General features: G+C 32.1%; 1 protein-coding gene across 1 annotated transcript; it reads right to left on the bottom strand.

The window, feature by feature from the left end:
• Window positions 1-1,333: 1,333 nt before the first annotated feature.
• LOC133175381 (Na(+)/citrate cotransporter-like) lies at window positions 1,334-14,894 on the bottom strand. The gene is made up of 14 exons (XM_061310477.1): window positions 14,716-14,894; window positions 14,063-14,212; window positions 13,632-13,747; window positions 8,654-8,802; window positions 6,373-6,481; window positions 6,101-6,256; window positions 5,230-5,358; window positions 5,052-5,135; window positions 4,868-4,972; window positions 3,752-3,834; window positions 3,412-3,524; window positions 2,312-2,473; window positions 1,916-2,053; window positions 1,334-1,683 (listed from the first exon to the last, which is right to left on the bottom strand). Exons 1-14 carry the CDS (start codon window positions 14,842-14,844, stop codon window positions 1,492-1,494), a joined length of 1,815 nt encoding a protein of 604 aa, XP_061166461.1. The 5' UTR covers window positions 14,845-14,894; the 3' UTR covers window positions 1,334-1,491.

Consider the following 14,894-nt stretch of genomic DNA (forward strand, 5'->3'; position numbering starts at 1 on the left):
AGGCCATTGGGAGTTGCTATGCAAAATTCCACTGCGAAAGCTCAAAGGGTTTTCGAGATATCGCACGGAAACGAAAATGTTATAGACAGAAATAGAGACGGGCGGACGGACGGACAGACAGACCCAAATTAATACCCCCACTGTCAGTGAAAGCGGGGGACAAAAATATGGCAAACCAGTCTAAATGTTGAGTTGGCTAACATGAAAACGGGCTTAATCTTGTTTTTTTTTTTAAATAATTTTATTTATTGATTTTTGTGGGAAAAGTATAACTTTTGCGATTGTTATCTAATGGAACGCAGCTTAATGTACTTCAATTCATGTTTATATCAGAAATGAGTAGCTTGAAGTATGAATTTATTAGATAAGCAATAGCTTTATTGATAGCTTATCCATAAATATAAGGGAATGTATTATTTTATTACCAAAATATTTTCAAGGCACATGATCCCACCTCTTAAATGGCTGTGTTGTATGCCCTGTTACACAGACATTTAAGAGGTGGGATCAGGTGTCTTTATGTGCCTACATAGTTGACTATATTCAGGTAAAATCAGCAGCCTTCTTTTTCACTTAAATAATTTTTCCAGCATTTAAGAAGCATAGATCAATAGCAAACGTAGAACTTTACCAAATTAACGTTCATGGATTAAAGCCCAATGCGCATAATGGAACTTGGCACAATGTTAAATATATAATGACTAAAGGATCCCTGTTCCATATCTCTTCATATTTTGTAATTTTTAATGTATTTATTATCATTCTCGAACTTTTAAATTTTTTTTGACCTGAAGATATTGCTTTCAGTATTAATCAATGTTAACGTTAGCAAATGAATATAACTGTATAAATTTATTATTCTAATAGCTTGAAAATTATTATTTTGTTAAAACACATCGCTTTATAAACGTTAATAATAAAGATGTTTAAGCTTTAATTGTTTGCTTTTACCGAAAGTTTTACAATTTAAAAACACTAGATATATTTTTATCTGTGGATGTATTACTTCCTCGCAGAAAACACAATTTCCTTCAGAAGAATAAAGTTTAACAGTTTCTTACACCAATCATTCTGTTTTTGTCTTGCACATTTGTAAAATAGAAATTCTTCGATTAGGGCTATTTAGTAAAAATAATAAATGGGAAAATAGATTGTTATTTTTTGGAAAAATAGGTGTTGATAAACACACATAAGTAGACAGGAGTAATTTATATTTCTAAGTAAAAGAACCATATGCATTTAAGTATGTGAAAATTAAAATGGCTTTTACATTATTTATTATAAATAATCCATAAATATAGGTTAACATTAAAATGGAAGAATCAGCCATTGCCGCACTTACGTCTAAGACGCAGGGTTAAAAAATTAACAATTCAAAAAATTCTAAAAGTAATGAAGCCATAAAAAAAATTGTGCTAAAAAAGAATAGCCATCCAGCAAAGGTTGTAGATACATTATAGGCAATGTATGAATTTATATACATATGTATTTTCAGAAGGTTGGCCCTTCTGTTGACATTGAGTTTACGGACACAGTTGTTACATTCGTTAATACTGTTGTATCATTTCCTAACTTAAAAGCACCAGGAATCGTATGGAAACCAAAGATGGCTTCTCCCCACGTTTCTGTCCCGATGACTAATACCAAAACAGCTATTATATTCAGTGGAAATCCAGCTACAACCTACAATAATTATTCAAAATTTCATTCAATTAAGTATATATGTTTTACAAAAAAAATCATTATGACAATTCTATGCTTTTCAAGCATAACTGAATCACTAAATCAAGATGCTTTTATATCCTATCTCAGCTATAAAAATTATTCTGGAAATCTTTTTTTTCAAACTTGAACTTTTTTAAAAGATTTAAAGAGATTTTTTTGATTATCTTTAAAATCAATGTTCAAATCTTACCATGTCCAATACTCTGATAAAACCATATGAAAACACAACTGCATTAGGTGGAGTAGCGACAGGAAGCATGAAGGCAAAGGATGTAGCGATGGCCGTGGGGAACATAAAGTACAGTGGGTTGACTTGAAGAGTTATTGACTGGATTTTTTTTTTTAGAAAAAGAAAAAAAAATTAATTACGTTCGAATTACTTAATTTTCATACTTACTAGAGAAAGTCTATAATGGTTATAATCTGTCACTGTTTTTTTTTTTCCTTCTTAATTCTTTTATTTATAATAATTTTCTTTGGGCGATTCAAGCTACATGCAATGTACTTAAATATTTTCATGCTTCTATAAAATAAGACAAATATGATGATATATATAAAACAAATATGAACAAAAAGTAATATTTACCAATTCTTTCATTATTGGCATCATCAGTGTACATATAGCAATGTTACTTGTTACTTCTGTTGCAGCGGCTACCATAAAGCACAGAACAAGATTCATCACCCAGGGTTCAAAGTCCTCAAACACAGTTAATTGTTCTCCAATCAGTTTTGATAATCCAGACACCTACAACAATTAGGGACAGAATGTTAAGGCTATCATAAAATCTAAGACAATATAATAAAAGTAAAAGAACTAATTAAGGAAGTCTGTTCCACATGTTTTGAAAATCAACAAATTTATAGTAATGTGTATTTGACAATGTTAATAATCCTATTATTTAGGGATATTTATCAAATCTCAAATACTATTATATTTTCAGGAAACGTGAATAAAGGAATTTTCGAATTTAAGATTGGAAAACAAGTTTATTTTAGGATTAAAGTTATCCAGGGCTTTGGAAAAAATATATGTTTAATACTTATGTTGTATATTTGTTCTTCTATTAAGTAACTCCATTTTTCAATAAGTACATATTGTAAAAATGCATGTGATATCTGCAAGACATCATATATTACTTCTGATTTCATTTCACACTAATAAGCATTGGTTTAAAAGGCAAGATTTAAGAAAATTTTGTTCTTCTTTTTAAAAAAGTACCTAGTAATAAAATAAAGTTTTTAAGAGTTATTTCCTTGGTTAAGGAGCTAATATCCTGAAAATAAGAGGTTTGGAAGATTAAGAGGTACAATGTAATTTGATTTAATAGAACGATCATAATTGCAAAAGTAGTTTGATTTTATACACGATAAATTGCACTTGAATAAAATTTGTTTAGTCGAATAAGACATTTCTTTCCGTTTTACATAGCTTAACAGTCTTTTTTAAAAATCTTGTAGATTTCTCCAATTTATTTTTATCTTTGACCAGTAACCCTAGGATAGAATTTACAAAAATGAAATCAACGATCAGTTTCAAGTGGGCTCTTCCATAAATAAATAAATCAGCCATGTCTGTAAAAAAGGGGTCTATAAACCTCCAGGGACCTACGAATATTGACAATAGCAGCAAAATAAAATTAGTTATAGCCAATAGATGATTGTAATTTCTCCTTTTTATAGTACCTTGCTACCTTTAGCGATAGCGAACCCTCCTCCAAGCAATAAAACTACTCCCCAAGGTACATTCTTCTCGGCAGCTTTCCACGGAAGAAGGGGTGGCAGTGGCTTTCCTTTGTCTGGAAGTACAGCCATCTTTATTTATCCAAATTTTAGTCAGTAAGGAAAACACAGCATTAGGAGAGTATTTAAATTTAAAATCAAAAGTTGAATTTTATTTTTAAATTCTTAAGCTACCTCTACAGCTTAATTAGAGAATATAAAAATACTTGTCTATTCATTAAGTCTGCTTTATTTAATATTATGAAACAATGTATTAAGCAGTTTCAATATTGTCTTGCTAAACCTTTAAATTTATGTGGCAAAACGGAGGGAAATAAGAAGAGACTGATAGCAATAAATATGGCTGGTGTGGAATCAGTCACTGTTCTGAAAATGAGAAAAATGATTAAAGAATCGTAAATGGCGAAATTGAAAAGCAATGTATTTGAAAAAGCTCTATAAAAATATTTTTGTAATATGAAAAAAATAACATATATAGAAATTGTATTTGAAAAAATATATATTTTTCACTTAGCTCGTTTACAAATAAATACATATTTAAGTGAAATAATGCTATAACAATGAGAGGCCAATGCATCGGTCACAACGCTCACCGACTCACTGAGAGCCTTGCTGTTCTTCATAAGCAGATTTTCCCCAAATATTCCTATGTAAAAGTTTGATAGCCCATTGTGACCCTACCCTACCCTCTATTGGCCATGATTTAAACAAATTTCAATCTACTTTGATATAAATATGACTAATCATGACATTACTGTTCTTGGGAGAAAATATTTTTCTTTTTATTACAATGTTCATCGTCCATTGTGGCCCCACTCTAACCCTCTAGGGTCACGATTTGAAAAAAAAAAATTGAATTTACACTCCATAAGAAAGCTTTCACATAGATATGACTAATGCTTGTATTTCTGTTCTTGACTAGAAGATTTTAAAAGACTTTTCCTATATATTCCTATGTTATGCTTTGATCACCCAATGTGGCCTTACCCTAACACCGGGGTCATGATTTGAACAAACTTAAATCTAAACCAAATTAGTTGTTACATAAAAACATCCGCGGCTTTGTTGCTTTTGAGAAGACTTTTTAAAAATTTCTTATACACGCCTATCTTAAACTTTGATCGCACAACGCGGCCCCACCCTTACCCATGGGTTAGAATTTGAACAAACTTGAATCAACACCAAGTGAATATGACTAACCATGGCCTTGCTGTTCTTGAGATTTTTACACTCTTTTGTAAAATTTTGATCGCCCACTGTTGTCCGATTCTTATCCATCGGGGTCATGATTTGAACAATCTAGAATTTTCACTACCTGAAGATGCTTTCATATAAATCTGTTTAATCATGACTTTGCTGTTCTTTAGAAAAAGATTTTTAAATACTGTACTGTAATTACTTTTCTGGAAATAAATCTCCCCATCCTCGAACTCCACCTAATTTTCTGGTGACCCACAATAGTGCCAGCAAAACAAAGTGTACAATTACTGCTCCCTGCCCGAAGCTACAATACGAAAAGAGTATGATAAGCAAGATTATACAGTTTTTGTTTTATTTAATTCTTTAGCTAGCATGAAACTTACGTTAATGGCCCTAGTTCTTCATACTGTCTTCTTATAACCTCCTTCACTTTCGCAATCTGTCCCGGGGATTTTCTATTATACGTTCTTGGGAAAGAAAAAAACAAATTTTATAGCAAAAAATGGGACTTTTTCTAATTTATGTTCATTGAAGGGAGTAAAGCTATGAAAAAAAGCTCACTTGCAGCGTAGGAATATAATCTGTAGAAACACCCAGACAAGGATCAAAAGGATTGCTGATATTGGTAAACAGTATTGCATCCATGTTGCAAAGGAAACAGGGGATGTAGCATTTTTCTCTTCAAAAGCACTTTTGATAGATGAATAAACACATTTATATGTATGCACATATAGATATGTATTTACATCCACTGAATATTATTTCCTTTATTTCTTATGAAAACCATTGACGTTTATCAGTCAGTAATCGCCACTAAGCAAGCCAACTGCATAGATTTCTTAAACAACGGGTCTTCCATCAATTATGCATACTATGACATACACATCTATAATACAATATTGAACATATTCGATTTTATTTTAATTTTTTTTATACAGATATAAATATAAACAATAAATTGCCTTTCTTTGTTTGTTAGTACGGGAATTACATGTAACGTCGCAGCTATTGCAGAAAAAAATTACATGACTCGCTTACGCGGGTTCTGTATTTTTTCTGTAACAAGCTATCATGGCATTAATTCCCGTTCTAACAACCAAAGAAAGCATTTTATTGTTTAAATAAATGCAAATAAATGTTAAAGAACTTTTAATATTTAGAAGTTAGCAATCCGATTTGTAGCGTCTTCATGATAAAATTCTGTCAGTACTTCTCTAACCATTCATTGTTTGTTTTACACCTCTAAAAATACACAAACTCGCATTCTTTCAAATTGCAAAATATCTTCCTTGGAGCGTGGTAAATATGTATTTAGAGTATTTGATAGCATTTAAGAAAATTGTCTTTTCGGTCATTTTATAAATATGATAATTAATAAAAAGCAGATTAAATTGAAGATATTTTTTGTCATGTATTAATGTATTGAACTCACATATCTGAGGCTCCTTTCATAACGACGCTTGGACCTGTCCCGGTAGGGGTAGCCATGCCCCCACAGTTTGCAGAATAAGCTATTCCTAACGACAACGCCTTACACATACGTGAGTAATCAGCTTCTTCGTTCTTTTCTCTGTCACTTTGTTCTTTTCTGACAAATGGATCAAGCATAATTGCATATATATCAAGAAATACAGTTAAAGATATTTTATGTGCAAATGAACGTTAATTTAAATTCTTTTGTGCGAAGCTAGAATTTTTACTCACGATTCTTTTCTTGGGTCGTCAATCACGTTTGTAGAAAGGTTGGAGCTATCTTTTTTGCCATTCTTTACGACAACTTTCAGTTCAGTATCACCATCCATCTGATCACAAACTGAGTTGTACATGTAAAAAAAACTACTCATTTTATACTGTATCCATATGGATACTTTTACTCTGAGGATAATCAATTACTAGCATGTAGATGTATTTTCCCACTTACTTAACTAGGGTAAATCCAATGCACCCTATCAAATATTAACTTGATGACATGTATGGAGATAACGAACAGTATTCAAGCTCAGAAGTCCATTAAACAATACAAATTTTGGACCAGAGCAAACACGGATCTCTAAAACATCAGAGGTGGGCAGGTGCCATGGAGGAGTGAGCATCCACTGCCGACCCACACCCGCCGTGTGTTCCTTGTCATGATCGGGAAATAACGGAAAAATCCGTCGACAATTCAGCGTGTAAGTAATGGCCTAACAATTAGTATAAGAACTGTCAGTCAGCATTTGACTTAATGATAAATTGTATTTGCTGACAAGGTCATTGTATCGACCATAGAATTTACGAAATGCTGACTTAAAACGAGACTGCTGATATTCTTTTTTCATCAACTTGTTTTTCAATAACTTACCTCGTTTTAGAAATTGTTCATACATAAAGCATGCTCGCGTGTATCGAATCAACTGAGAGATATAAACCCCGTATGCAGGTGATGAAGGTATATTGCTGCATAAATAAGGGAAGTTGACGATTGAAAAGTTAAAATCATCACGTTTATTATAAAGCTTTGTTGTTAAATTGCCATTAACGTCTTTTTCTAGTAAAATGTCCAAATATGAAACAGTTGTGTTAGACCCTGTGCTATCCTTTATTTCAAGCTCACTGGGATATATCGTATCGACATAAGAATGGAAATAACCATTGTTAATTGACACTATGTCGTTGATATATCTAAATGTCGAAAATGTCGAGTTGAGGGCCATAGCAAGTATTTTCTTCTTTTCACGTATAAAATTTTGAACAAATTCTACTTCATATGAATACAAAAATAGGTCTGTTTATAACGGGGCGCAAGTGGTACCCATGGAAATTCTAATAGATTGTTGGAAGACCTGGTCTCCAAAAACCAAATAGATATTGTCAATCAGAAACTCAAGCATCTTTTTAATATCAACTTCAGATTACTTGTTTGTACAATCAGAATGTTTTTTGACAAAATAATTTTGCAAATGACCAATGACAAGGTAAGTAAATGATTTTTTATATAAAGAATGTAATGTAATGTTCAAGGTGAGAAAGTTCTTCAGAAGAATACAACAGGTAGGAAATAAATCCATACTTTTGCTGATCCATTATCTCCATGTCTACATATCAAAACAATGTGTTATGGACATCCATTTTTGTTTTATGATCTCTCAAGATTTAATTTGATAAAATCATGTTAGATTTTAAGCAAGTTACGGATAACTTTAAATCTATGACGAAATAATACCACTAGTTTTACATAATATGGACATAGCGCAGATAGTTTTAAGGATAAATAACACAAGCAATTTTTTTCTTCCAAAATTTAAATATCTTTGCTTAAATAGGTGCCTCTCTGACTAAAGAAATGACATCCGTTTCTTTAGACAATTTAACTTGTATGTTTGACCAAGCTGCATAATTTGGTGAAGAGTGGGAAAATGTAACGTTACAGCTAATAAAACATAATTTTAAACTTTTTTAAGAAATATATGAAGTTTTGTTAAAGTAAAGTTTCTATGAAGATTTTCAAGAGTCTATTTTTTACATTTTACACAAAGAAAATTTCTAATTAGATTTCGATTGAAAGAAATATTGAAAAAAAAACAGCAATGTTACTCTTCTGTATGGTACAAAAGAAAATTTGTTTGTGGTATGTATCTTAAAGTTAACATCTCGCCTATTTCTCAGAGAATATAATCGTGGCTTTTGCAATGTCATGTTCATAAGAGTTTATTTTCCTTCAGATTTCTACGATTTAAGATCCATGAATAGAAATCATTTGTAATTGGTGACTTAGTAACAGTAATTTCCTGTAAATATCCGGGCACATCGATAAATGAAAAAAATATTATCAGAAAACTTTATACATGAACTGTGAATCTAACTATTTAATTTGAAATCTGCAATTTATTTAGAGTTTAGAGAGAAATAGCTTTTCAATGTTGTAAAAAGATACACAGTTTTTACTCCTTAATAAAAAATTAAAATAAACAGGTTTAAAACAAAAAGTGAAGCTAAAACTGGAAACCTGTTAAATCCACCCTTTTCTCTGCCTCCCGCGTTTCTTTGATTTGTAGAAGGACTGCGTTAGCTATAGGAATCATCATGGCTGTGGTCGCTGTGTTGCTCATCCACATAGACAGGAACCACGTAGGTAACATCATCCCAAACATCAACCTGAAAAAAAACTCTAGTGTAATATTGAGTATGTCTCTTAATGACAGACAGTCCTCGTTTGAAAAGTTAAGCAAAAATGAGTTATTCAGGGACAGTAACATAAAATGATAACATACATGTATATTGAATTACTTTTTATCTTGTGAAATATGGAGATAACGAAAAGTAATCAAACTCAAAAGTCATTGATCATGAAGCAAATTAAAGTAGGAGCAGAGCAAACACGGACCTCTAAAAATATCAAAGGTGGGATCAGGTGCCATGTTTATGTAACTGACTCTATCAAAGCGCAAAGGGAAATTATTTTGTAATTTTCTTTTTAAATGTATACATATATAACATTTTCTGCAAATTCAAATGGAGAGAAAATGTCGTAATCTCATATGTAATGCAAATAAAATTTAAACCATGAAATTTGTTTTATCGAAGATTCCATTATGACTGATTGAGTTTCAAACATTCTATAAAAACATTTGTTTCCCAAAAACTACTGTTCAAGTAGTGCATATATGAGGGTTGTCCATAAAGTTCGTGGACAAATGCTATAATTATCTTAATAATGACAGCATCAGCAAACGTGTAAGATGATATTTTAATACAGACCATGATTTAGATAATATATAAGAATTTTTAAAAAAAAAATACACACTATTTTACGAACGTTATAGATGTAAATACATTGTATATGCAAGCTGCAAAGGCCCAGTCTGACGTAAAGCTATTTTTATGATAACTTTAAATATATGGATTTTGAATTTTGTCACATGTTCTTGGACATACGTTATTTTTCTTTATTTTCTCACACTCCCAAGTGTGTGCAATAATATTTATTTATGTATGGACCATAATTAAGGTCTTCCGTCTCCAACGGAAGACCTTATTGTTTTCGTTCGGTTTCTTTTTCCCTATTATTATTATTATTTTTCTTACCGATTTTGTGCAAGCGAGTTCTCGGAAATGGCTCGGTCGATTTTCACCAAACTTTCAGATCTGATAGATATTCATCTGAACCTTGTCGGAAATTTTCGTCGTCGATGACGTCACTTCCGGTCGTGAGATATGGACGATTTTCTGATTATCAGAGGGTCGGCTTGTCCTGGCAATCACTCCTAAACGACTAAAGATATTGAGTTGAGATTATCAGTGAAGGTAGAAGAAGGATTGTAGATGTGCTTTTTTGCGTCTATATCTTCCCGGCGCAAAAGGCGCCGAAGCTCGCCTGGGCTCGAAAAATAGGCTCAAAAGCATCTCGCTAAATTTGACACGTTTTCTTTTATATCTTTATACCTGTTAATATTTTGTGAAAACATATATAACAAAAGTTGTGCAGAAAGATAAGAGCTTTCATTGAGTATCAAGAAAAAGGGCTTTTTCCTCCTATTAAGGGCTCAAAGGGCCAAAAGTCTTTTATCCATAACTCTTTAGGGGTCAATATTTCGTTATAAATTACTGAAGCAAAATGTTTATCTTAACAATTTAAAACTACCTTTTATAAAATTGGGATCATATATTACGTAATAAGGGGCCATAAGGGGCCAAATGATAAATCTTTGATGCTTTATATCTTAGAAAGGGGAAATATTTTGATAAGCAATATTGAACAAAATATGTTCAGAATAATGTTCTAAACAATATGCACCCTTTCAATTTTTGCAAAACGATCCCAGTAAGGACTTGAAGGGCTGGCCCCTAAATATTTCTATTCTACATATCTCGGAAACGAAAAGAAACTTCTGAGTAGTTGTTGAACAAAAAGTCTTCATAATCATAAGACCTTTCTTTTGATATCAAGAAAAAGGGACTACCCCCTCAAAATAGGGGCTCAAAGGGGCCAGAAGTCTTTTATATATAGCTCTTTAATGATTAATATTTTGTCATAAAGTACTGAAGCAATAATGTTCAACTTAACAATTTGCAAATATATATCATGAAATTTTGATCATATATTGCATAATAAGGGGCCAAAAGGGGCCAGAATGATCAATCTTTGATGCTTCATATCTCAGAAAGGGGAAATATTTTGGTAAGAAATATTGTACAAAATATGTTCAGAATAATGTTCCAAACAATATGCACCCTTTCAATTTTGCAAAACGATCCCATAAAGGACTTGAAGGGTTGGCCCCTAAATATTTCTATTCTACATATCTCGAAAACGAGAAGAAACTTCTGAATAGTTGTTGAACAAAAATGTTTAAAATCACAAGTCTTTTCATTTGATATCAAGAAAAAGGGGCTGACCCCTCAAATTAGGGACTTAGAGCGGCCAAAAGTCTTTCATCTATAACTCTTTAACTATCAATATTTTGTTATCAATTACTGAAGCAAAAATGTTCATCTTAACAATTTGCCAAGATATATTATAAAAATAAGATCATATGTTGCGTAATAAGGGGCCAAAAGGGGCCAGAATGCTAAATCTTTGACGCTTTATATCTCAACAAGGTGAGATATTTTGATAAGCAATATTGAACAAAAGATATTTAGAATAATGTTCTGAACAATATGCATCCTTTAAATTTTTGCAAAACGGACCAATTAAGGGCTTGAAGAATTGGCCCCAAAATATTTTTATTCTATATATCTCGAAAACGAGAAGAAACTTCTGAAAAGTTGTTGAACAAAAAATGTTTAAAATCACAAGTCTTCATCGGATATCAAGAAAAAGGGACTGATCCTTCAAATTAGGGGCTCAGAGGGGCCAAAAGACTAATATGTAACTCTTCAATGATCAAGAAATTGTTTTTAAATTACTGAAGCAAAAATTCTTAACATAGCAATATGCAACAATATGTTGTAAAATTTTGATTCTCTATTGTGTTATTTGGGGCCAAAAGGGCCAGAATGCTAAATCTTTTACACTTCATATCTCGAAAAGGGGAAATATTTTGAAAATCAATATTGAACGAAAGATTTTCAAGATTATGTTATATAAATCAAAAGAATGAAATCTAAGGAGGGAAATCTTTATATCATTATCTTTTAACGAAAACTTAATCAAAATCACATCTCATCTCATCGCAAAATCGGACGGAAGACCTACTCGTTGCTCGCAACGAGATCTCATCTAGTTGATTTTACTTTTTAAAATCCAATTGGCAAATCAATACACAGTCATTTACGAGCTTCATCAGTAAAAACAGTAAACACAGCTGCGCAGCCCAGTCTGACGTTGTGCTAGATGTTTAACAACGTCATGAATAGGAATACAAGTATTCTATTTTCATCAAATAACTGTGGTTTCCCACTTTTTGTAGTGTCTCCAAAATTGTACACACGTTCAAAATTCGTATTTACCAATTTCAAATAAATGAACTAAATATACTGAAAGGAAAAAAAACGCAGGGTAACATAATATGCAAAATATTTTTGACTTAGTGGCCGAAAATTATGAAAATTGGTCAGAGGTGTATCTTGGTTACTGTGTACTAAAATCGGTGTTCAAAATTACTCAAACATGAAAAGTTTACACATAGGAAAAGTGATAAAAAGCCAAAAAACACGTACATATTGATGATGTCAGGTTTGTTAACAGATTTTGTAGTACTACTTGATGCACTGGAGGTATACACATCGTTTTTCACTATTTACAGTCGATATGAATTTCTTGTAATCATGGTACGGCTGGTGGAAGTCCCATGGGGTCTAGAGATTCAATTGCCTATGTGAAGAAAAAGGCAAAACTTGTTGTTGTGAAGTTTGTCATTAATACTCCACCATATAACATTTTATCCGTTGTCAGAGATGAACAGGAATTTTTCCAACCAACCGTGACGGTGACGTTGGCCGTAACAACGTCATAAGAAAATAAGGTTTTTCATCCTGCCACCTGTGTAATCGCCACGGTATTACAACTGAAACCGATTCTAATACAGCAAGTTATCATTAGCATTACATTCACTCTAAAACTGAAAGAAATCCATCGCTCTAATTTAGTCCCTGAGCTCGTCAACCTTTCGTCGGTGCGTCGTAAGCCTGATTATTCAGCATGTTCACCCCCAGGAAAATGTTATCAAAGTTTGTCAAGACTTTCTCGTAAATATTCACATTTACCAAATCAATTGGCATCCGCATATTCTATTTTTTTTCTAATTGAAAATCTGTGGGACTGAATGGACGCTACGGTTTGATAGCGTCTGTAAGCCCAGCTAATCCCGGCCAACAAGGTGCTGTCCTGTTGGAAGGGTTGAATAAATATCCCTATCAGAAAGATAAATGCTCTGATGAACTTCATGCACAGGAGGATCAAGGTTGTGATGGACGCGCGAGAGATATATTGAGAATTTTTATTTTCATTTGGGGGGGGGGGGGGTACCGTCATATGAATTTCAATATCTTATGAATTATCAGTCAATATCAAATGAGATTTTGCTTACTTCTTCATTAAAGATGAGTTTAAATTATAGATAACAATACTGGAAAATCCCATCGGAAATTAATTCATTTCAAAAGTTTACCCTGCGTTTCCTTTTCCTTTCAGTATACATTCCAATAATTTCAAGTTGTTTGAATCAATATTCTGTCTCTGACGTCGTTTCAACCATATTGAAACATAACTGTGTCGCCTGCAAGAGCAGAGCGACACTTAGGGATCACTTTACCTATACTGACTTGGATTTTCAAACCAAATATTTTGGTATACAATACGTATATAAGTAGTAGGACCATTCATTTTGATAAAAACGTCATTTTCCCTGAACTTTATGAATAGTTGTCGTATATGTACTTTTTAATTATTTTTGAAATATATTGATACATCTATTCGCAGAACTATTATAAATATAAATTAGTCTTTGATAAAATACAAAAATCGGACATATTGTTCTTACCATCTTGGTTCAGAACCTACAAGCATGAGAACTCGAAGGGCAAGACGTTTATGGATGTCCCAGTGTTCAATAGCGGTTGCCACAATTAGACCTCCAATGAAGAGAGTGGACGTATCCTATAAAGGAATGACAAAATGAGAACTCAGGTTTGTACATATATATTATACAGGTATAACTCTTAAAGTGTGTACAATTGTATTGAGGTGAACTATGATACCCTAACACTTGATTGATCAAAAGTATAATAATTGTTTTCTTATATTAAAAGTTTATTTTTGACTGACATGTAATAAATGATATGTGACAACAACATTACTACAAAGGAAATATTTATGAATTATCAATTTGAACTTTAATGTATTAGTAAAAGCGCCCCTTGATTTGTTTTAAAAGACACATGCATTTATGCCCTATTAATTTCTGAAACATACGTTGAGGTATGCGCTTGATACATCTTTAGCATACAAAAGTCCAACCATAGGAAATAGTATTAGGGGTAGTAATGACGTCACGGCTATTGGCAGGGCCTCTGTTATCCAAAATACCGCCATGATGATAATGACATATGCACATTTTGCCTCCTGTAAAAACAACCCCAGAAAGCTCTATATTTTGTCTTTAATATATTTTAATGAAATTCTAATATACCAAATAATTCTTCAAGTAAACTTATAGTTTATCATCAAGCTACTTTAATTCGATGGAATGAAAATGTCAAGAATTTTAAGCGTATTTTAGAAATTATTTTTATATACTAGTACGACTAAAGATTTTTCTCGATTAAGATTTCATGTTGTTACTTCATCCGTCCACTGTTTTGTGAAAAATGCCATTATTGTACATGTATATAACATTTTACCTTATTTTTACACAGTTTTGAAAGTTATCTGTTCATATACATTGGGAAAAAAATCCTACATCGCATCTTTAACGCTAACAATAACATGTGAACACTATTTTCGAATTACATTATAGTTTCAAATAGCTTAAATAACTTATTATCAAAAGATATAATGTATTGAGAAAATATATCAACATACTTATGTCTTAACATGCCAGTCAAAGATGTTACAGTAGTACTTACGTTTCCGTCCACAACAAGTATAAGCGGCAATAAAACGATCGGAGTTAAAACGACAATGAATATATTCCTTGCAAACTTCAGCAATCTAACAACTGTATGCACTACAGACGACATGGCAACAGTTTTCATCAAGGAATGTATAAATTTAAGTTAATTGTAAACACGCCTTGCCGAGATTC

Source organism: Saccostrea echinata, unplaced genomic scaffold (genome assembly GCF_033153115.1).
Source record: "Saccostrea echinata isolate AGI-Se365-2 ecotype Australia unplaced genomic scaffold, CSIRO_AGI_Sech_v1 ptg000062l, whole genome shotgun sequence".
Lineage (NCBI taxonomy): Eukaryota > Metazoa > Mollusca > Bivalvia > Ostreida > Ostreidae > Saccostrea > Saccostrea echinata.